The sequence below is a fragment of the Procambarus clarkii genome, chromosome 79, assembly GCF_040958095.1.
Source record: "Procambarus clarkii isolate CNS0578487 chromosome 79, FALCON_Pclarkii_2.0, whole genome shotgun sequence".
Classification (NCBI taxonomy): domain Eukaryota; kingdom Metazoa; phylum Arthropoda; class Malacostraca; order Decapoda; family Cambaridae; genus Procambarus; species Procambarus clarkii.
The window spans coordinates 2429839-2453082 of record NC_091228.1 but is presented as its reverse complement, the minus strand read 5'-3'; the positions used below and the strand labels follow the sequence as shown (position 1 = coordinate 2453082).

Sequence of the window (23244 nt, the reverse complement as noted above, 5' to 3'; positions counted from 1 at the left end):
CATTTCTCCTCACTTGAGAATGAACCTTGTAGGTTCAAAATGTTGTGTAAATTATAATAAGTATAATACATTCTAAAAATTATTATGACACAAGTTAATTTTGAGGACATATCACAAGTGCTCTTATTGCATCTTGGTTTATTAACTTGAACCAAGATGCACGAGCACTAGTCAGAGGGATAGAAGACCTAAACAAGAACATAATCAACACAGCATATGCAGTCATATTCAATGAAACATGTCTATACTGTATATGTATAGCATCTGTACACATGATGCTATACTTGTATAGCATCAGGGAGCCACTGGGAAGTGGTTCCCCCTCCCCCCCCCACCCACCCAGAAAATTTGCATCTTGTTTCTTACCTCAAATTTATCCCACTTATATTTTCTACTTTCTGTGTGTGAGGACACAAGTGTCATGTCCAGAAAATTCGACTGGAACTGTGATGATGTATCTTTCATTACACCCCAACTATCAAAGTCGCATATCGTACATAATTTTATTTTAGTGCAGAAAAAAGTCCTCTTTTGTCCCCTCTTGAAAACTCGTGTCCAAAGCCATAGGCCTCCTCAAAGTCTCGGGTTTCGGTGACGGTTAGTTTTATAGTGTTTACAAGGAACTGTTTAGCACAGACGGTAATTTTAATATTCTTTATTTACACTTATCAATGAAATATCACATACAAAATGTATAAACCTTAGACAGCAAAACAAAATGCTGCATGGTATATATGCCTCTGTGGATCTCTCATCACTGATACTCAGTAATTTACCATAAGCAGGTGATGGCTCTTGAAATTTATAAACCAATTATACAAAAATACTAAAAATACATGATAACATTTGATTCAACTGTTGCACAGCACAGAATTCACTAACAGTACGTGAAGAAGGATGATGAGCCAACTCACTAGTGAAGTCTTGGGCTATATACATGCATAGTGATGAGAAAAAGAAGAAACGGCTAGTGTTAATTCATGAAGTGTGGGGCTGGCTACAGAATTTGGTCTTGCAGAACTTACTTTAATGAGAACGGGACCAATGGACAGTTGTGAGCATTTGTCAATAATTGTTAACTGCAAAGAAGCTTCAATAAATTATTTTTCACAATTTAAATACTGTATCTCTAAAAATGTCTACATCTGTCCACAATTTAGGACTTGCAATACACAAGCCTCTTGAGATTACTAGCATAAGATTAAACAAGAAGCAGTCATTTGGGCTGAAAGAAAATGTTACTACAGTTAGCTGCATTTAGGGAAAAACAATTGGTTTTGAACTGTAGCAAGATGTGGAACCAACAAACTATGAAACAATGCTGACCCAGCCTAACTGAAGTCATTACTGACCTGACATAATCACATCCTATTTTCTTCAAGGCCACAAGCACAAATGGAACCATTTTAAAGCACAAGAAATATTAACAAAATTCATATAATCTTTTTATTCAACAATTTTTTTGTCCATTATATAATTATTCCATTTCTAAAATTTGATCAATGCAATTTCATCAAGGCAATTTATACCTTGAATAATGTTGACCTTAAAATGGCAAATTCTTTCTTCAATTTTGTATATCTTATCCCCCCGCTCTGTAAAAGAAAAGTGTTATATATTAATTTCAAGATTAGTAAAAATCCTAACAGTCACCAACAGGAAGTCAAATACTTGGGGTAAAAAAATGAAAATCTTACTAAAAAGAAGACATTAAACCTAATACGTCCTTGGGCAAAGTGAGCTTGAAACTGAAAAGCAAAAATTTTTTGGTTTAGTAATGCCCTTTCATCTATCTGTTCATTTTTAACACAATTTGTTACCAACAATATATCTTCCCAAAATATTAATGCTATTGACAAGTTATCCAAGAATTTTATCTAATCTTCTCTTGCCTATCAATACTGCAACCTCAAAAGTACGATATATTGTTAATGAAACAATTGTTCTAAATTTAGAACTGTACCCAAATTTCATACATTTTTCGGGTTGCCCCCGAGTCATTATTATGCATATTATCTAGTAATATTTCGGCATTGGAACTCCTCAGTTTCAATTGTTTACCTGAGCTATTGCACTAAATAATTATAGCCTTTATTTAAAATCAGGCATCTGACGACTTTCAAACATCTACCAATCCAACAGGACAATAATCGGGTTCTCACCAAAGCAAACCATACCAAGTTATGTTACTTTGATGTATCCAATGCTCATTAGACAGCCTGTCCTTTTAACCCTTAAACTGTGCAAAACATCATAAGATGTCTCGAGTAATTGTCGATAAATTGCACACGACATCATATGCTGTTTGGGAGTACCACGCAAAATTTAAAAGTCCCGGGGCTACACGGGGTTCAGATTAGATTCCTCAGGGCTCTTCTAAACAGACACCATTTAAAAAAATTTGTGGGCAACATTCCCAGGAGTAAGAGCCTCAGTACTGAGTGAGCCACCAAGGCTGGTGCATGCAGCATGAGCTCACAGCACTGCTGTTCAGTTTGTAAATGACTCGCAAGAGCTACATGTCAACTGTAAATTAGCCATAGGAAACTGCCACAGGAGCCCTCCCAGAAAAGAAAAAAAAAATTCCTGTTCATGTTTATACATATTTCTATCCTTCAACTCATTACCAGTCTTTAGTTTCACCCATTATGTATGTTTGCTAATGTAATCCTCACTCCCAAGTGGTCATTAAAAAAACCTTATCACTGCCTGTTCAACCAATTGTCATGTTTAGATTTGCTATGTTGACCATCGTGCATACATAAATATAATGGACAATTAAATAGCAGAATTTGGTACTATTCACTTCAAAAGTCTGAAAAAATAAAGCAAAAATCCAAACTTAAATATTCCTAGGCCTAATATAGCACATGTATGTGCTATATTAGGCCTCAGATAACATGTATTAGGCCTAGGAAGGTTAGGTTAGGTTAAGTTTTCTTTGCAACATTAGTACAAAAACTTTTCCAGTTTATCCAAATTCAAGAATATCGATTTCTACTTTCTAATTGCCTTTTACGTCAACATGTGTACGATGGTTCTCATCGTTACAACAAGTACTAATCATGAGGATGAGCTGGCCTGTTAGAAACACTATTAAACAGTCACTTCTGTTCTCGTTGCAATAGTGTCGCGCAGCGTCTCCTTGTTTACAGCCAGTCTGAATTTAAAGGTAATATAGATAAAGTATACAAAAAAAACATTTAAAGTGTTAAATTGAAAACAGAATAGTTAACTCACCATTTTCAGCTGTTCAGAGCATCCCAAAGCCCTGAGAGTATTTAATAGCTTTATAGAGACGATCCTTCAGCTTCTCCTTACTGGAATATTCAGGCAGGAGGAGGACATTAAAGCATGTGTGTGCAGTTGGTAGCCTGTTGGGAAAGAAAAAGAAGAATAACCTATGCTCTTTTACTCACATATCTTCATACATTCCTTCCTCAAATCTGTGGATGCTCTGGAAATATGTAGAAATTATTTAGCATAATTATCCCGCACTGCATTTCCCTGTTATGCAGTACATGCCATAACACATACCAAAACAAAATTTCCGTACAATACTAGTAAATGTTCCATCTTCTTGAGGTTATCTTGAGATGATTTCGGGGCTTTAGTGTCCCCGCGGCCCGGTCCTCGACCAGGCCTCCACCCCCAGGAAGCAGCCCGTGACAGCTGACTAACACCCAGGTACCTATTTTACTGCTAGGTAACAGGGGCATAGGGTGAAAGAAACTCTGCTCATTGTTTCTCGCCGGCGCCTGGGATCGAACCCAGGACCACAGGATCACAAGTCCAGCGTGCTGTCCGCTCGGCCGACCTCCTCCCCATACACACGTACATTTCTAACAGTGGCTAGCATGATCTACAAATCTAAACTCTCCTGTCTCTCACTTCAGCTCATATATAGATTTTAGACTACTGTATACTGTCAGAATACTTTGACACTAACATTATCTCTTTATTAATCTCGCTCTATTCTTAACTTTCCTGGAATATTGTTCTCACATCCGAGGTAGCTCTCCACCACAAAGTTCTTTCTCATTCTCTTCCATGACTACAGTAGTTCAATGGCTCCTGTTCTCAGGAACTTGAAAGCTGAAGAATCTTTAAGCATGTTAACAATACTCACAGTACAGCATCTAACAGTTACACAACTGTGTGTCAATCATTAATCAGAGAACTCAATGCTACACTGTTTAACTGTTCCATTTGACAACCATCTATTTATTTGTAGGTAAGTGAATGGGGTTGTCGGGTCTAAGGTAGGGAAGTAGGATAAGTCTTAGGACAGGCAGTGTAACTAGTTAGGTTATTCTGCATATGCTTTCCATTAAACCCAATCCACCAATAACTTTCAATCCTTACCTGGACTTACTTGGAGAGGGTCTCGGGAGTTCTTCTACTCCCCAAGCCCGGCCTGAGGACAGGCTCGACTTGTGATAACTTGGTCCAACAGGCTGTTGCTCGGAGAAGTCCACAGGCCCACATATTCATTACAGCCTGGTAGGCCGGCACTTCAGGCAAGAACCTGTCCAAGTGCCTCTTGAGTACATCCATTTTTGTTCTGGCAATATTTCTAATGCTTGCTGGGTGGGTGCTGAACAGCTGTGGACCCCTGATATTCAGACAGTGCTCAATGATTGTGCTTATGGTACCTGACTCCTTATTGGTTCTATTCTGCATTTCTTTCAATATCTTTTCCTCCGTTGTTATTCAACTAAGCAAATTTGGGACCTGGCCCTCCAGTATCTTCCATGTATATATTATTTGATACCTTTCTCATCTCCTTTTCAGAGAGTACATTTTGAGAGCTTTGAAAGTCACAATAATTCAGATGTTTCATCGTTTCTATGCGTGACGTATATATTCTCTGTATTCCTTCTAATTCACAGATACAGTACTCAAGACGGGACAGCACCAGTGATTTAAAGTATTAGCATTGCTGTGGGGTCTCTGGATTTGAACGTTCTAATAATCCATCCTATCATTATCCTAGCCGCTGCTATATTTGATCGGTTATGCTCACTAAATGTCAGGTCGTCAAACATCATAATTCCCAGATCTTTTACATGTTGCATTCCTTCTACGCGTAGGTCTGATGGTGTCTTGTACCCTGTGTTTCATTTAAGTTCCTCATTTCCACCGTACCTCAGTACCTGGAACTTATCATTGTTAAACTATGTTTTTTCAACTGCCCAATCAAATACTTTATTTATAATTGCCTATAGTTTTTCAGTGTCTTCCACAATGGCAATTTTCATGCTGATTTTTGTATCATCTGCAAAGGATGACACGAAGCTGCGACTAGTATTTTTTGTCTATATCAGAGATAAGAATGAAAATGACAGTGGTGGAAGGACTGTGCCCTGAGGTACAGAGCTTTTCACTGCACTTGGGCTTGATTTTACTCGATTGATTGTCACTCTCTGCATTCTGTTTGACAAAGTATAAAATCAAACCCCCACTTTACCTGTTATTCCTACTGATCTCATTTTATGGGCAATCACTCCATGGTCTATAATTTTTGATGGGTGAGCAAAGGCAATTCAGGTATATAATTCCTGCTGGGTGAGCAGAGGCAATCCAGGTCTTTTTAAGAATGAGCGCCTGACATTAAACTCTTATCGTTTACTAACTGACTGTTGCGATTGTGAAAGCCTGATTGACTGTAAATGCCTGACTGACCGTATATGCGCCTTTGGTTAAGACTGCCTGTGACTGGTCTTGACTGTGAATGCTTGATTGAATTGTTGTGACTGTAAATGACTGGCTGTCACATAACAGTGAAATATGCGAAAGGAAAATCTGGAACCAGTGATGCAGATATGAAAGCATTTAAGGTGAGCAGGGGACAGTCTGATGTTATAATGGAAGGTGATGGTCTTTCTAAACACTCGCCTCCTCCTCCTCACCCTCCCAATACGCCAACACCGCTCCTCCTCTCTGCCTTCTCACCATCTCCCATACACCAGCAAGAGTCCTCAGTCAAGATAAAGTGCAGTTAAATGTTCACTTATTTCATATATTTTTTATATCTATATCTGATTGCTTTGTGTATGAAAAATTTGAGTAATATTCTGTATAAAATGTATTTTTAAGTTACAATTTTTGCGGGTGTAGAACGGACTAATTCAATTTAAATCATTTCTTATGTGAAAATTTGTTTCGGTGTACGTATTTTCTGTGAACGAGCCATCTCTTGGAAGGGATTAAATTCATAGACCGGGATTCCACTGTATTTCAAAGCATACTGTATAAACAATTTTTTTACATGAAGACTACATTTTGATTAAATTTTTGCAAAACAAAAAAAAAAAAAAAAATCATGATTTTCGAATGTATTAAATTTTTATCCAATAGAATTTTAAATATACTGTACTGTAGTGTGGCCGAACATGAGAACCTCTCACAAAACTGAGTACATACCACTCAGGAACCTGTACACCTGTTGATTGACGGTTGAGAGGCGGGACCAAAGAGCCAGAGCTCAACCCCGCAGGCATAATTAGGTGAGTACATTAGATTTATTACAAGTCAAGCTGCCTTACCTGTCACAGTCTGGGCCATGTCTGGCTATTATCAGTTTCAGTCTCGCCAGGCCTCCTACAGGAACCCTGGCTGATCCTGTGGTGAACTGAAGTAATCGCTTCTTATCTTCGGTACTCATATCATGCACCAGCTCCCAGAATGCTTGAACGATAGCGGTTTCACTCGTGTAACCACCGTCGTACTCGGCAGACTTCATTAGCTCCAAGAAATCGTAGTGCTGTAACAGTATGAATTATATATATAGTATATACATTAATATAAAGTTATCTTGGTGTTGTAATTAATCATTTTATCCTTTTTAATTATCATGGGATAGAAAGCAGGGAAGAATTGCACTAAACACACACACACAAATATTTTCACATCTTTCACATCAAGAAAGCATTGAGATAACCAGTCTATACAACAAGGTGGTAAAATTAGATACTATTGTGACCTCTCATGTAGAAATAATTAGTAAATTGAAAGAAAGTAATGACCATTTAAATAGCAAAGTTGTATGTCTTGAGGGTGTAGTGAAAGACTTGCGCAAGGATAAGAATCAATTGGAAACAAATTGCAAAGCCATGGAAGAAGAAAATAGACTCTTAAAAATAGCTTTGGAAGAAGTTAAAGTAAATTTAAACATAAATGACTACAATAGGTTAGGTAAGGAATTTCAACATGAGGGAGAAACAGCTTTTGTCAGCACAGATGGAGGAAGTTACACAGGGAATAGAACAGTGCAAGAAAGATATGCAACTCACTTATGCACAAGTGGCCAAGAAGAAGGAAAAAATAGAAGAAGCAGTAAAGGAAGTCAAACACTGCAGCAACCAAGATAAAACAAACATTAGGCTAGAAATGAGGAAAGAAATGGTATCTATCTTGAGGTTATCTTGAGTTGATTTCATTTTGAGATCATTTTGAGATCTTGAGATCATTTTTGGCTGCAAGGAAAAGGAGATAACATCTAGGTCAGAAAGAGCTGTAGAAGAAGCAAAAGTAGTAGATAAAATTGTTGGCCTCGTGGAAGGTCTTACAACCAGAGAGAATGTCTGCGACTACAGGAGAATAGGCAGATATGTAAAAGGGAAAGATCGACCTTTGAGGATCACCCTAAATGGTACCAAACAGATGGAAGAAGTACTAAGGAATGCTAGAAAATTACAAAGTGATGAGGATGGGAAAGTGTGGTCGTTAAGACGAGATCTTTCAAAAGAAGATAGAGAGAAGCTGAAACTGAACCTCGCCGAGGCAAAACGTTTAAATGAGAGCAGGAATGAAGAAGAAATCGATTTTTTTTCTACAAAGTGATAGGGGTAGGCAGGCCAGTAAAGTGGTACATAAAGGCAAACCAACAAAATCACTAGAGAAAGGGGGAGTGAAAAATAAGAAGAGGGGGAACAAGTTCCTCAAGATTGCATACACCAACATAGATGGAGTAAGATCAAAGATACTGGAGTTAAGTGATATAATACAGCTGCAGACACCAGACATTGTTGCACTCACGGAGACAAAACTTGAAGATGCTATTTTAAATGAGGTCATATTCCCAAGGGGCTACTCAATTTGGAGACGGGACAGAAAAATCAGGAAAGGCGGTGGCGTTGCTGTGCTGGTGAAAGAACACCTAAAGGTGAACGAAATAGTGACTGCCAATCCACAAGAAGTTGACATAATAGCACTAGAGATCTGCCATGAGGATGATAAACTAATGATCATAAATGCATATAGTCCACCGCTAAGCAGCACATAGTCAAAGGAGGAGCTAGATAGTAAACGAGAAGGTCTTATAACAATAATGAGAGAGATCATAGCGAGAGCGGATAACGATAGTTCACGACTGTTGATAGTCGGCGACTTCAACTTGAAATCCATAGACTGGGAAGCATGTGAAGCTAAATCAGAAGATTTCTGGACCTGTAAATTTGTAGACCTCATCCTGGAAACATTCTTGTATCAACATGTTAAACAAGCTACGAGGATGAGGGAAGGGGACGTCCCCTCCATGCTAGATTTGATATTTACCAGGAAGGAGGAAGAAATATTTGACATTCAGTACCTTCCTCCCTTGGGTAAAAGTGACCATGTCTTTTTGGGAATAAAGTATGCAATGCGTTATAATCTGGAAGAAAATATGACGGTCGATGCAAATGAAAAACCTGACTTTAGGAGAGGACATTACGGCAACCTTAGAAAAATTTTTAGAGAGTATAATTGGACAGACTTGTTGCTAGGCAAGGAAGTGAATGAGATGTATGTCAGGTTTTGTGAAATATATGATAAAAGGCACAAACAAATTTATACCCAAACAGAGAAGCAGAACTAGGAAACAGGACTGGTTCAATAGAAAGTGCAAGAGGGCCAGAGACCAAAAGACACAAAAATGGAATCAATACAGGAAGAGGCCGAACCCCCAAACATACCAGCGATACAAAGATGCGAGAAACAACTACACGGCAGTGAGGAGAGAGGCAGAAAGAAATTTTGAAAAAGGGATTGCAGACAAATGTAAAACAGAACCAGGTCTATTCTATAAATTCATAAACAACAAATTGCAGGTAAAGGATAATATTCAGAGGTTGAAAATGGGAAATAGATTCACGGAAAATGAAAAGGAAATGTGTGAAACATTAAACGAAAAGTTCCAAAGTGTGTTTGTACAAAATGAAATCTTCAGGGAACCAGATACAATAAGAATTCCAGAGAACAACATAGAGCACATAAAGGTGTCTAGAGACGAAGTGGAAAAAATGCTCAAGGAGCTAAATAAGAACAAAGCAGTTGGTCCAGATGGAGTTTCACCATGGGTTCTGAGAGCATGTGCACCTGAGCTCAGCATTCCTCTTCAACTGATTTTTCAGGCATCCCTGTATACAGGAGTTGTAGCTGATGTGTGGAAAAAGGCTAACATAGTTCCAATCTACAAAAGTGGAAGCAGGGAAGACCCCCTTAATTATAAACCGGTATCATTGACAAGTGTAATAGTCAAAATATTGGAAAAAATAATTAAAACTAAATGGGTAGAACACCTGGAGAGAAATGATATAATATCAGACAGACAGTATGGTTTTCGATCTGGAAGATCCTGTGTATCGAATTTACTCAGTTTCTATGATTGAGCAACAGAGATATTACAGGAAAGAGATGGTTGGGTTGACTGCATCTATCTGGACCTAAAAAAGGCTTTCGACAGGGTTCCACATAAGAGGTTGTTCTGGAAATTGGAAAATATTGGAGGAGTGACAGGTACGCTTCTAACATGGATGAAAAATTTTCTGACTGATAGAAAAATGAGGGCTGTGATCAGAGGCAATGTATCGGACTGGAGAAATGTCACAAGTGGAGTACCACAGGGTTCAGTTCTTGCACCAGTGATGTTTATTGTCTACATAAATGATCTACCAGTTGGTATACAGAATTATATGAACATGTTTGCTGATGATGCTAAGATAATAGGAAGGATAAGAAACTTAGATGACTGTCATGCCCTTCAAGAAGACCTGGACAAAATAAGTACATGGAGCGCCACTTGGCAAATGGAATTTAATGTTAATAAGTGCCATGTTATGGAATGTGGAATAGGAGAACATAGACCCCACACAACCTATATATTATGTGAGAAATCTTTAAAGAATTCTGATAAAGAAAGAGATCTAGGGGTGGTTCTAGATAGAAAACTATCACCTGAGGACCACATAAAGAATATTGTGCGAGGAGCCTATGCCACGCTTTCTAACTTCAGAATTGCTTTTAAATACATGGATGGCGATATACTAAAGAAATTGTTCACGACTTTTGTTAGGCCAAAGCTAGAATATGCAGCAGTTGTGCGGTGCCCATATCTTAAGAAGCACATCAACAAACTGGAAAAGGTGCAAAGACATGCTACTAAGTGGCTCCCAGAACTGAAGGGCAAGAGCTACGAGGAGAGGTTAGAGGCATTAAATATGCCAAAACTAGACGACAGAAGAAAAAAGGTGATATGATCACTACATACAAAATAGTAACAGGAATTGATAAAATCGATAGGGAAGATTTCCTGAGACCTGGAACTTTAAGAACAAGAGGTCATAGATTTAAACTAGCTAAACACAGATGCCGAAGAAATATAAGAAAATTCACTTTCGCAAACAGAGTGGTAGACGGTTGGAACAAGTTAGGGGAGAAGGTGGTGGAGGCCAAGACCGTCAGTAGTTTCAAAGCGTTATATGACAAAGAGTGCTGGGAAGACGGGACACCACGAGCGTAGCTCTCATCCTGTAACTACACTTAGGTAATTACACTTAGGCAATTACATCTGTATACCAGCATTAGGATACTTTATTTGTACAAATATTTTAGACTTCTACCTACAGTGTGTTTTATAATTGTTAGTCATCTCATTCAGAAACTAAGAAAATATTAAATCTTAAAACCTTGTGTATAGTACATGAATTCTGAAAGGGATGGGAATTATCATGGAAAGCACCAAGCCATTACGACTATATAGCACTTGGAAGAGATCAGGATACGGATTTGCGATAGGACGGAAAAAGGGAATGGTGCCCAACCACTTGGACGGTCGGGGATTGAACAGCAGCTTGCATGAAGCGAGACCGGGCACTCTACGGCCTAGCCCAAGTGGGATACACAATTAACCCTTAGACAGCAGTTATCACCAATCGTTTATTCACAGGGTAATGCGGTTATCATCATACAAAGATTTTAAAACTTATTGTCTGGATTTTACATGTATGATGCAAATATGGATATAATAGGTCTATGTAGATGTTGCATTGGAGTTTACCTTGACCCATGTAAATATCCTGCTGCCATGTCTTGGTACAAATACAGTTATCATAAATGTTACTAGGAGAATGCGGTCATCATCATATGATTTAAACAATTATTGTCTAGGTTTAACATATATGATGCAAATATGGATATAAAAACGTTCTGTGGATGTAAATAAAGAACAACAAGTGATGAAATAATCACTGAAACATCAGAGAATAAATCAGGAATTCAGTAAAGATGAACAGCAAGTGTTCACAAGCACCAGATGCAGCATTACAGCCTCCACCCAGTGAAACAATAAATATTCACTTATTTGTGTGTTTTCCTTATATTTTGCATACAAATTAATAATTTTATAATGAAAAATATCTTTTTTAATTTTTTTATTTTTTGTGCATAGGTGAGTATGAGTATCCTTCACCAAGGAAACACAATCAGACATTATTGAAAGAGCTTGGTAATGTGGATTCCGCTAACTCTAATCTCCTAGTAAAATAATGAATTCATTTTCAAGTTTTTGACTTCTCAACTCTATAAAAATTTGGGTTTCTGAGATTTCTGCTGAATAAAAACCCTAAATATATAAATTTTAATTTGTAATAAAAAATGTTTGGATAAAACAAATGCAGTGAGCCCCATACAATTGAGCGTAGGTAGTTAGCAATGCATAACAAGACACGTACAAGGTTCACAGAAAAGAAACAAAGCAGTAACAAACTATCCACACAGCAATTAGGTCGAACCCATTAGTTACAGCCAATCACTGCGAGGTGGCAGCAACCACTGACAGCTCTAATGCCACATGACAACAAAGCTCAATCTGGAGCTGAAAAATAACCCACCAACAAACTAGGAAGGCCAGGAGGAGATCAGGGAGCCACTAAGCCCCAACCATAAAGAGGTAATTCATTACATCCAATGTTGGTTTTCTTAGGGGCATACTAGTGGCTCCCAATAGGTATAACCACAGAATACGAGAAAAAACTAGGATCTAAGACCTACATGGCGCCTAACAGCCGAGTGGACAGCGCTTCGGATTCGTAGCCCGGAGGTTCCGGGTTCGATCCCCGGTGAAGGCGGAGAGAAATGGGCAAAATGTTTTTTTCACCCTGATGCCCCTGTTACCTAGCAGTAAATAGGTACCTGGGAGTTGGTAAATAGGTACAGACAGCTGCTACGAGCTGCTTCCTGGGTATGTGTAACAAAAAGGGGGCCTGGTCGAGGACCGAGCCGCGGGGACACTAAGCCCCGAAATCATCTCAAGATAACCTCACAGAGGGATTGAGAGTAGGAACTGAAGAGGACTGTAGGGTGCTGCATAAAAACCTTTACTTCAGGAATTGGCTGCTGAAATTCAATCCAAATATGTGCAAGGTAATCAAAATGATAAGGGAGATAGGAGACCTGTTTTTAACTATACCATAATGAGGAAGACAATTACAAGAAACAATAAGAAAAAGACCTTAAGGTAGACATAATCTCAACACTAATCCCAGATGCTCATGTTAACAGGATAACATGAGCAGCACATGAGATGTTAGCAAACATATGAAAGTCATTTAAAAATCTAAACAAGGTGGCTTTCAAGTCCATACACACAGCATATGTGAGACCATTACTAAGTATGCAGGCTCAGCATGAAACCACGCCTTGTGAAGCATAAATAGAAACTTTATGAAGCATGATTTACGCGCTTCACCATGGCCAAAGTCGCATGCAACTTTTGTTTGCTTTTCCGTAATCAGGGAACACATTTTAACAATATTAGAAAGCTTTTATTTTTTTCCTGTGCACTGGGGGGGATGTTGGCTATAAACAGTGGCACAGTGCTGGGGGTTAAAGAGCTAGATCTCACTCCCCCATAGTTAATGATAGGTAAGTACATAAAGCTTTCACAAATGTTTCAAAATTACACAGTATAAGCAGAACATTAAGATCTTAGGGGTAACAAAATCCACTAAGCTAAATTGTTCGTGTCCCTGCTAGCCCATATAGCTTTCTACTAGAAACAGTCAGGTAAGTATGTGGTGAGGTTGGGTTGAAGAACTCTGATCTGGTGGTGATGCAGCCAGTTGGTGGCAATCAGGAGTAGAGACCTATAATGAGTCCTTTAGTAGGTAACTAGAACATTAACCTGCTTGATACCTGCTTAAAGGGGTTCTGAGAGTTCTTCTACACCCCAAGACCAGCCCAAGGCCAAGCTTGACTTGAGAGATATTGGTCCAAAAGCAGGTACCTGCTAGATACCTGCTTGATTCGTAGTCCTGAGGTTCCGGGTTCAATCCCTGGTGGAGGCGGAGACAAATGGGCAAAATGTTTCTTTCATCCTTATGCCCCTATTACCTAGCAGTAAATAGGTACCTGGGTGTTAGTTGGCTGTCACGGGCTGCTTCCTGGGGGTGGAGGCCTGGTCGAGGACCGGGCCGCGGGGACACTAAAGCCCCGAAATCATCTCAAGATAACACCAAGAAGATGGGTTTCTGGGAGTTGTTGTTCTCCCCAAGCCCATCCCGAGGCAAAGTTTGACTTGTGAGAGTGTTTGGCAGTCATGGTAGACACTATGATGTACTCTCAGATTGCATTCAAGGTTGAATTAAGTATTCTTCGGTGTCTCCTTAGCACCAGTATGACCTGGCACACACACTATTCAGCACCAAAGTGAAATGCTCAGTTACCTTGATTGCATTAGACCCTAACCATAGTCAGTAGGATCTTACCTTAATTTAAGAAGAAATTGAGTTCAGACATAATAATAATCCAATAAAAATTACATGGGGCTTATATGCCCCTACTTTTGATTACTAAAAACTGTCTTAGTACCAAAAACAGATGAAATGTGCATCAATTTTGTTCTTATTCTGCCTCTGAAAAACACACACAAATGTAATACATACTAGCCTTGAAAATTCTGGATGTATGAGATAATAATGTAACCAAATTTGTGTTAGGTTAACAATACAGAATTGAAGTACCTGAGAACCACACACAAGAAGTTCCAATTCTTCTGGCCTGAAGAGATTTGCCAATGGTGAATCATCAGTGACCATGTTAAAACCTCTTCGAAATGCACGAAACTGTCTTTCAACCATTTTGTTTAACAAGAAGTCTGCATACAGCTCAACAAATTCCTGTACAAATAAAGAGAAATTGCATGATTTTATATTGGTAATTTCAGTAAAGTCACCGGTACTCGGCGTAAAGTTTTCTATGCTCCAAGTAGAATACAATAGTTTTTATTTATTTTTTGGGCTAAATCCTATGGTATGCTTTGAAAGAGCAAACACTTGCCAATAAATTGACAACACAAACTAGTCTATAGATACACTACATACTGATAATTTAGTAAATTATGAGTGTCCACAGTTTCAGCACATACCAGGAGCTTGGCCACTTCATCTGCGGTAGGCCTATTGGCCCAAGCCAGATAGTACTGTATTTATATTTAAATACAACTTCTGCCACTCGTGTACTTAAGACAACCAATGCCTAAAACCTTCTAGTGAGTATGTTTAATAATGTTACTGTATTTTGTAACTTATTCCTCCAAGCTCAAAATGTTAAGTAATGGCGAGGAAGGAGGGTGAATTGCCTGAAGACTAGAAAAAGACCAATGTGGTATCTATATAAAGGAAAGAGTAGTGGGGAGTATTTGTGGGAATTAGAGGGATTAATTTAATTAGTATTCCAAGAAAAGAGTATGCAAGGGTGCAAACTGAGAGCAAGAGATGCAATGGATTGGGAAAGAACGGGATGGTTTTAAGAAGGAAAGAGGTTAACAGAAGAAAAATCCTTTTATATAAATAGCAGAGCATATATGAATATTTTAATTTTGGAGAGGGCTGAAGATGGGGTTGTGTAGCACACAAATCACAAGAGAGTGATGCGTCAATGAACAAATGGCAGCGTCTGGGATGATCTCGGACGTAGGTTCGAATCCTCGTCACGGCCCTTGTGGATTTGTTTAGGGTTGTGTAACGTCTGGCTGGTTCATTAACATATGCAGTATATGGACGGATTAGTTAGGGATGCAAGTTAAGAACAGATGGTGTGGGAGTGGAAGCAGACTGCGATGTAGATAAACTGCTGCTGCTGTTATGTATGTATGAAGATGCTGCGGTGTTCATTGCTAAGAGTGAGCAGGTATTGCACAAAATTATGAATGAGTATGATTGTGTGCAAAAGAAAAAAGTTAAAGGTCAAGGCAGGAAGAAATTTGGTTATGGAGTTCAAGTGAATGAATGGATTGGTGTGTTGAGAATTTTGTAGATCCCTCTAGAATGACAAGACATTTGAGCTGTAGGATAAAAATCAAGTACTAAATGTAAAGACATGTCCTGTTCTGGTGGGCCCTCATCAGCTCCCTGAGCAGTGGTAGTGCAAAGTCATAGGAAAATACAGCAGATTTCTGAAACCGATCCCTGTCTACAGGGAGCCAGGACTAGCACATTTAGCTGTTTTCTATGAGGTGAGGGAAGTTTGGGGACCAAAGATCAACCTAAAACCTTTGAAATCCAACCGGAAAAGATAAGCACAACAAAAGTGATTGCTTAAAGAAAATTAAGATCCCTAAGCAAGGCCACCAAAATGAGGCCCACGTCACCCAGGTTGTGCCAGCCTGCCACCTACTTCACTCATGAATCACTAACAGGACTCCCAATACCCCAACAGAACATAGCAAGGACTGGAATCTACTGAAGGCTTACCATTTACATGGGCATTTCATTACATTCAACGATGGATTTTTGAGAGAGTCCCTCAGTAGCTCCTTGAGCTTACTCTGAGTGGCCTCCTCAAACCTGGAGGGGGCCTTAGCAAAGGAGGCCAAGTCTTCTGAAAATAAAAAATGAGAATGGCTTACCCATGGAAAAACACGGCATTAGAGAAGGACCCAGGCCAAAATGAGCATTAGCCGAGCTCTAAACACGGAAGTGCAACACATGCACGGCAAGGCTGAGGGACACCCAAAAGAGCAAGGGGGTAACAACCAGCTGGATTACCAAGTCCCAAAACTCAGATGAGAGCCGTGGACAGAACAGCAAATGTATGCACAGCATGAGAAGGAGAATAGATTGCCAGTTGGCAGACACCAAACTGCCCACCGGATAAAAATTAACATGTTGACCAGACCACACACTAGAAGGTGAAGGGACGACGACGTTTCGGTCCGTCCTGGACCATTCTCAAGTCGATTGTGAATGGTCCGACTTGAGAATGGTCCAGGACAGACCGAAACGTCGTCATCCCTTCACCTTCTAGTGTGTGGTCTGGTCAACATACTTTAGCCACGTTATTGTGACTCATCGCCTGCAAAAATTAACATTCCAAGACCAGGGCCGAGATGGCATTCCAACACCAAGGTTAAACGTTCCCCAAAGAAAGGAAAACGCCACACCTGGAGTGGGGCCCCCCCCCACTCCAGGAGTGGCATTTGAGCCCCATCCCAGTTGGCAGACACATCCCCCCACCCAATGACCATAAAAAGCCACAAAAGGAGTGACCAGAGCCACAGAAGGGACACTAGAAAGCAGGACCTGGAAATCAAAGACCCAGAGCCCTAGGAACTGGCCACCAGACTACTGGGCCAGAAACTATGCCCAGAGGCAACTAGCAAAGGATTAAGGCCCAAAGTCACAGTGCAAGGGGCATGCAGCTAACTGGCCCTGGGAAAAGAAACCCAGAGCCATAAAGATCAAAATCAAATTTTTACCCAGAAAACCAGGATGAGAAGCCCAGAGAAGCAGGCAAAATACCTGAATTTTTCACACTATATGACACGAGGAAAAGCTTCTGTTCCGACTCACTGTACAATACAAAGGTCACATGGGAGGGATGGGGGAATCAGAGAGCCATTCAAAACTGAGAAAACCCCACCAGAAAAGCTAACTGCAACAAAACAAGCAACTGGTAAAATAAGAATAGACACCTGAAGTTCCAATGCAAGTTACCATTAAGTAAACATACTTATTGACCAGACCACACACTAGAAATTGAAGGGACGACGACGTTTCGGTCCGTCCTGGACCATTCTCAAGTCGATTGTTCTAGTGTGTGGTCTGGTCAACATACTTCAGCCACGTTATTGTGACTCATCGCCTGCAAACATACTTATCATCCTTTGCAGATGACACTAGAATTTTTGTGAAAGTAGACAATATAGAGGACACAACACACCTTCAATCTCATGTTACTTCAGTCTTTCAATGGGTCACAGAAAATAACTTGACATTTAATGAGGATAAGTTCCAATTACTGCACTACGGAAAAAACTAAAACATCAAAGCAGAAGCCACACATATAAGTCAAACCACACTAGCGAACAAAAAAGTAATGTAAAAGATTTAGGAGTAATCATGTCAGAAGACGCTTACTTTTAAAGAACACAACAAAGTTGATGTCATAACTGCAAGAAAAATGACAGATTGGTAACAAGAACCTTCCAAACAAGAGATGCCACGTCACTGATGATACTTTTCAAGACACCAGTGCTCTCTAGAAAGGAATATTGTTGCACACTAACAGCCCCATTCAAAACTGGAGAAAATGCTGACCTGGAAAGTGTGCAAAGTTCTTTTACTGCTAGAACTTTCCACTTAATAAAATGCATAAATTACAGGGATCCCCTAAAATTTTTAAATCTGTATTACCTGGAGCACAGACAGGAGAGATACATAACAATTTACACTTGGAAAATATTAGAAGGACTGGTTCCAAATCTGCACACGGAAATAACACTATACGAGACCAGAAGGCATGATAGGATGTGCAAAATAGTCCCACTGAAAAGCTCAGGTGCAACAGGCACTTTGAGAGAGAGAGAATTCAATCAACATCAAAGGCCCAAGACTTTTCAACACTCTTTCAAAACACATACAGGGCACAACTAGCCATCCTCTCGCAGTGTTCAAAAGAGAAATTGAGAAGCAATCTCAAAGGATACCCGATCAACCAGGATGTGAGCAGTCACAATGAACAGCCTGGTTGATCAGACAAGCAACCAGAAGGCCTGGTCAGAGACCGGACTACAGGGACTTAAATCCTCAAAATCATTAACAAGTAGTCAACAGGCAGACATCATTGCACCTGACTGCCACCAAGTAGTAGCTCAATTCACCCGAGGTTCCAGCCAGTCAAACCCCTTATTCACCGACCATCTGAAATGAACCCACTGCCTCATTTCATTTCCCATCAAAAGAAATCAAAAGGCAGGGTCCACAGCCCCAGGAACCAGATATATCTCCAGTAATGAATTGAAAAAAAAACAAAAACAATAGAGTATGTAGTCCAGAAAACAGATGATGACTGTAGTCCAGAAACATGATGACCAAACCACAGACCAGAATATGAAGAAATGCCATCGTTTCTTCATTTTGTAATGTGTGGTTTGGTCATCATGCTTTCATAACAATGACCAAATGAGTGAGATGGCAGGCTGGCCAAAACCCAAAGTGACCATGGCAGTAATTGGACATCTTGAGGTTATCTTGAGATGATTTCGGGACTTTAGTGTCCCCGCGGCCCGGTCCTCGACCAGGCCTCCACCCCCAGGAAGCAGCCCGTGACAGCTGACTAACTCCCAGGTACCTATTTTACTGCTAGGTAACTGTGACATACCTGTATTACAGTTAGGTTTCTTACATCCTGCATCAAATGTTTGCCTGCTTTACTGTAAGTTCCTAATTTCTTCCAATCAATCATGCCTATCCTTTCTGTAGCGTTTGTTTTGCATTTAGCCGATCTCTGATTCCCAAGTTTCTCTCACTTGGTAGAGAGAGCCAGAGTCTGGTTCTGGCTCCCAACATTAACCTCAAGATGCCTGGTGCATCTCCCTAATAACTGGCCTTGTGCATCTCCCTAATAACCAGTACTGAGCTCAGAGAACTACTGAGGGTCCATCACAGAAATGGATTTATAACCATAAATAATTGTTCAATGTATACATATTTAGAAATGTATGTTAACTCAGTTGAATTGCACCTGATAAAGTCTAGCTGTATTGTATTTGGTCAGGACCAGAATTAAGGGGAGACTATGGGGAGCTACTGATCTGAACGAAGGGGGGTTGAGGGAGAACACTCAAAAGAGCACCCCCTAGCCAAGATGCCTAAATCTAGAACAAATAATTTTAAAGCTCACACTTAGAAACATACTTGCTTGCTACTTTGGCTAACAAGGATGTTATCTCCATCTGTCTTGAGGTCATGTGTAAGGCTAGTGCCAAATACATCTTGGTAACCAACACGAAAAGTCTGCATAAAGACATCCTCCATATCATCCCCCTCGTAGTCCAAAAGTTCAACGAGGCTTCGATACAGTGTCTGCAAAGAAAATACATCGTTTGTATTTAGTTTTTTAAACCATTAAATAATAACACTACCACTGTAATAACATTATATATAATAATAGGAAAACATTGGCATACATAAAATAGTTTTTTATTGATTAGTCAATAATGCCAATAATGCACCACCTGAACTAATAAAAGGATAAACAGCTAAATATTTCCAAATGGACAATTAATACGCAACAAGAAAACAAGAACAGCTGAAATGCTTTACCAGAATCTTATAAAGAAAAGTTCAAATACCTGACAAAAACTGACATACAGAGATTATCAGTAGATTACCAGTTGTCTAGATTAACAAGCTATTTGTTTTACATACATACTTACTTATGCTTACATACTTATACTTATGTATATAAGTATATATACATACGTATACTATTACATACTTATACTTATGTATATAAAGCACAAGATTTATCATCATAGGCAACAATTGTTAAAATTAGTAGAAATAACACCTAACATGATTTGTCATATTGGGAAAGACAACAAAATTTATACAACTCAAGCCTCGAATGTAATAAAATGGTCTTTCTGGTAGGGCTTTCTGGTATGGAGCCGGTCGGCCGAGCAGACAGCACGCTGGATTTGTGATCCTGTGGTCCCTGGTTCGATCCCGGGCGCCGGCGAGAAACAATGGGCAGAGTTTCTTTCACCCTATGCCCCTGTTACCTAGCAGTAAATAGGTACCTGGGTGTTAGTCAGCTGTCACGGGCTGCTTCCTAGGGGGGAAAGCCTGGTCGAGGACCGGGCCGCGGGGACACTAAAGCCCCGAAATCAAGATAACCTCAAGAGGGCCCCCAGCAGTTTTGTGAGCTGGATGTTGGGGTTCAGCCAGGCCTTAGGGAGATGCTGGAACAAAGGTGGATTTCTTCAAGAACCAACAAGATAAGTTCTTACAAGAAGTGCTGGACCAACCGAGCTGTAGTGGTTATACCGACGAGCAGCTCCAAGCAACAGCCTGTTGGACCAAGTTATCACAAGTCGGGGAGAACAACAACTCCCAAGGGCCTCTCCAGGTCAGATCCAGGTAAGGAAGATGCACCAGGATTCAAGCTATGGGAAGCTGTAAAGGGCCTTTCTGACAATTTTTAACAGAGAATAAGGCTGTATTCACCTAGTTGTGCTTGCAGGGGATGAGCTCTGGCTCTTTTGGCCCGCCTCTCAACTGTCAAACAACTATTTTTCCGCATACACACATCCCCAGGAAACAGCCCATAGCAGCTGTCTAACTCCCAGGTACCTATTTACTTCTAGGTAACACGGGCATCGGGGTGAAAGAAATTCTGCCCACTTGTTTCCGCCTCCACCGGGGATCGAACCCGGAACCTTAGGACTACGAATCCGAAGCGCTGTCCACTCGGCTGTCAGGGCCCCCTGGGCCTGTGAAACAACTGAACTTGTTAAAAATGCTACTAAGAAGACAGTAAAAGTCAGAGATTTGATGACGGTGATAAGAGTCCTTCCTCGGGTTTATTGAGGATGATAATGTTAGTGGTGGTGATGGCGACAGTGTACTGGCTGCTCTAGTGACGTAGAAGAGCAACAGTGGTGGTGAGCATCATGATGTGGCGTCATCTGCTCTGTCTGGAACCATGACCTCCATCCCTTCCACCCACACAATATAATAATAGCACATGAAGACAATAATATTGGCACCAATCTCTCGTGTAAATATGAGCATAAACATGGCACATGTAGAAGATCTTAGACTATGTGGGTACATCATGTAGACATTACTGTCAGGCAGAATCAGGTGTTAATGGAACATATCTTTTGGGTTTAAATCACTTCATTTCCTGCCCGACCTTCTGCATGACCACTCTGGCCCAGGTTCCCCCTGGTATTACATGTGGGGTCTTAGATGGTGTCCCTGGACCTCAAAGATGCTTATTGGCACATCCTAATTCATCAGAGATTTATGAACTGGTTAGGTTTTGTAGTGGGGCATCAAGTGGGGCATCTACTGCCTTCAGGTTTTACCTTGCAGCTTTGAATCTGGCTCCCTATGTTTTTACAAGGTTATCACAGGTCATTATGGCCAGGCTACATCTTCTAAGGTTTTTGAGTTTTGGGCTACCTCGATAGCTGGTGGGTGGGCCTCCAGTCAGTCTGTGTGTCAGCTGGCCAGAGATCTGGCTCTTTCCAGCTCGCCAGGTTCAGATTTCGGTTCCTGGTAAACTGGCAGAAGTCCCAGTTAGTTCCATACTAGGTTCGGATCTGGCTGGGCCTCATATGGGACTCTCAGTCGATGTCATTTTCATTCCCCCATTATCCTTGTTTTGGTTGCAACTTCATCGTCACTCGGTGCAGGATCAGACCCGAGTTACTCGGAGGTTGGTCGAGTGGTTGTGCAGGAACTCAAACTTTGCCTGTATGGTTTTCTCACTGGGCAGTGTGTGGCTCCAGGCATTGTACCAGTTCCTCCGGTTCCACATGTTTCACTGCTGTTGTGACTGTCTGGTTCAGGCCCCGCCCGCCCTTCGCTAACTGTTGCTTTTTTGGGGTTCGGATATGTGACACTATTCTCCTCAACCCGCTCTCGCACAAGACAGTACATATATGACTTATTGCTTGTAGTCACTATTTGGCTGATTAACACTTTGAGGTTCCACAGACTGACTATAAAGTCACTCATTTTTCTACTGAATGTGTTCCAATGACGCAGTACTTAGTCACTCATTAAAATATTTTTAAAAAATTTAAATTTTATCAGATCAATCTGGTAGTGGTTTTAAAATAAGCGCCTTTAGATTGCACACAATTTGATACCAAAATCAAAGATATAACATGAAACTTGATGTCCAAACACTTGAAATATTATAAATAGGCCTATGGTCCGAATATTAAAATATTTGTTAAAATTCTATTTATTGTCCTATTATCTTGGGACTAATTTTAAAATGCGCTCCTTTTTATTGCGAACAATTTGATACCAAAATGAAAGATGTAACACAAATATTTATGTCAGAACACTGGAAAGATATAAATAAATTTGTGATGATGAGCGTCCAGAATTAAAATATTTGTTAAAAATCCAGTTATTGCTCTATTATTCTGGGAATAGTTTTAAAATACTCGCCTTTTTATTGTGAACAATTTGATACCAAAACGAGCGACGTAGCACGAAATTTGATGTTATCAAATTGAACGAGTTGAACATTAGGTTGCAATGTACAAAATGGTGCTCGTTCACGGGTAACTTTAGGCTTTTCTGCGGGGAGGCACTCCAGCCTTTTGTACATTTTATTCATATACATCTGTAGGGAATTTAATTGTGAACACAATGATACCAAAACGAGTGACGTAGCACGAGAATTAAGGTAAAAAAAATGGAACGAGAATGCACATGTTACTGATTTTGTGCGTTTTTGCTGACTTTACGCTTTGCTGTTGGGAGTCACGCTAGGCTTTTGGACATTATATTTATACACACCTGTAGAGAATTTATTTGCGAACACAATGATACCAAAACGAGCGACGTAGCACGAGAATTAAGGTGAGAAAGCTGGAACGAGTATACACATTTGGGTGTCACCGCGCGCTTACCCGCACGGAGGGGCCACTATCCCCCTGTCAACCGCGAGTTT

At 40.1% G+C, this 23244-nt stretch overlaps 1 protein-coding gene across 2 annotated transcripts in view; it reads right to left on the bottom strand.

Moving 5' to 3' along the window:
- Nucleotides 1-640: 640 nt before the first annotated feature.
- Ube3a (ubiquitin protein ligase E3A) overlaps nt 641-23244 on the bottom strand; it is a 69728-nt gene continuing 47124 nt past the window's right edge. The window contains exons 6-10 of one of the 2 annotated variants that reach the window (XR_011225035.1): nt 19444-19625; nt 14283-14438; nt 6549-6766; nt 3241-3374; nt 641-1595 (exon numbers count right to left, since the gene is read on the bottom strand). Coding sequence is in view for 1 of the 2 variants with exons in the window: in XM_045752331.2 (XP_045608287.1) it covers nt 3254-3374; nt 6549-6766; nt 14283-14438; nt 19458-19625 (663 nt within the window). In the remaining variant the exon portion in view is untranslated. The remainder of the gene's footprint in view (nt 1596-3240; nt 3375-6548; nt 6767-14282; nt 14439-19443; nt 19626-23244) is intronic. The other variant, XM_045752331.2, reaches the window with a different exon arrangement.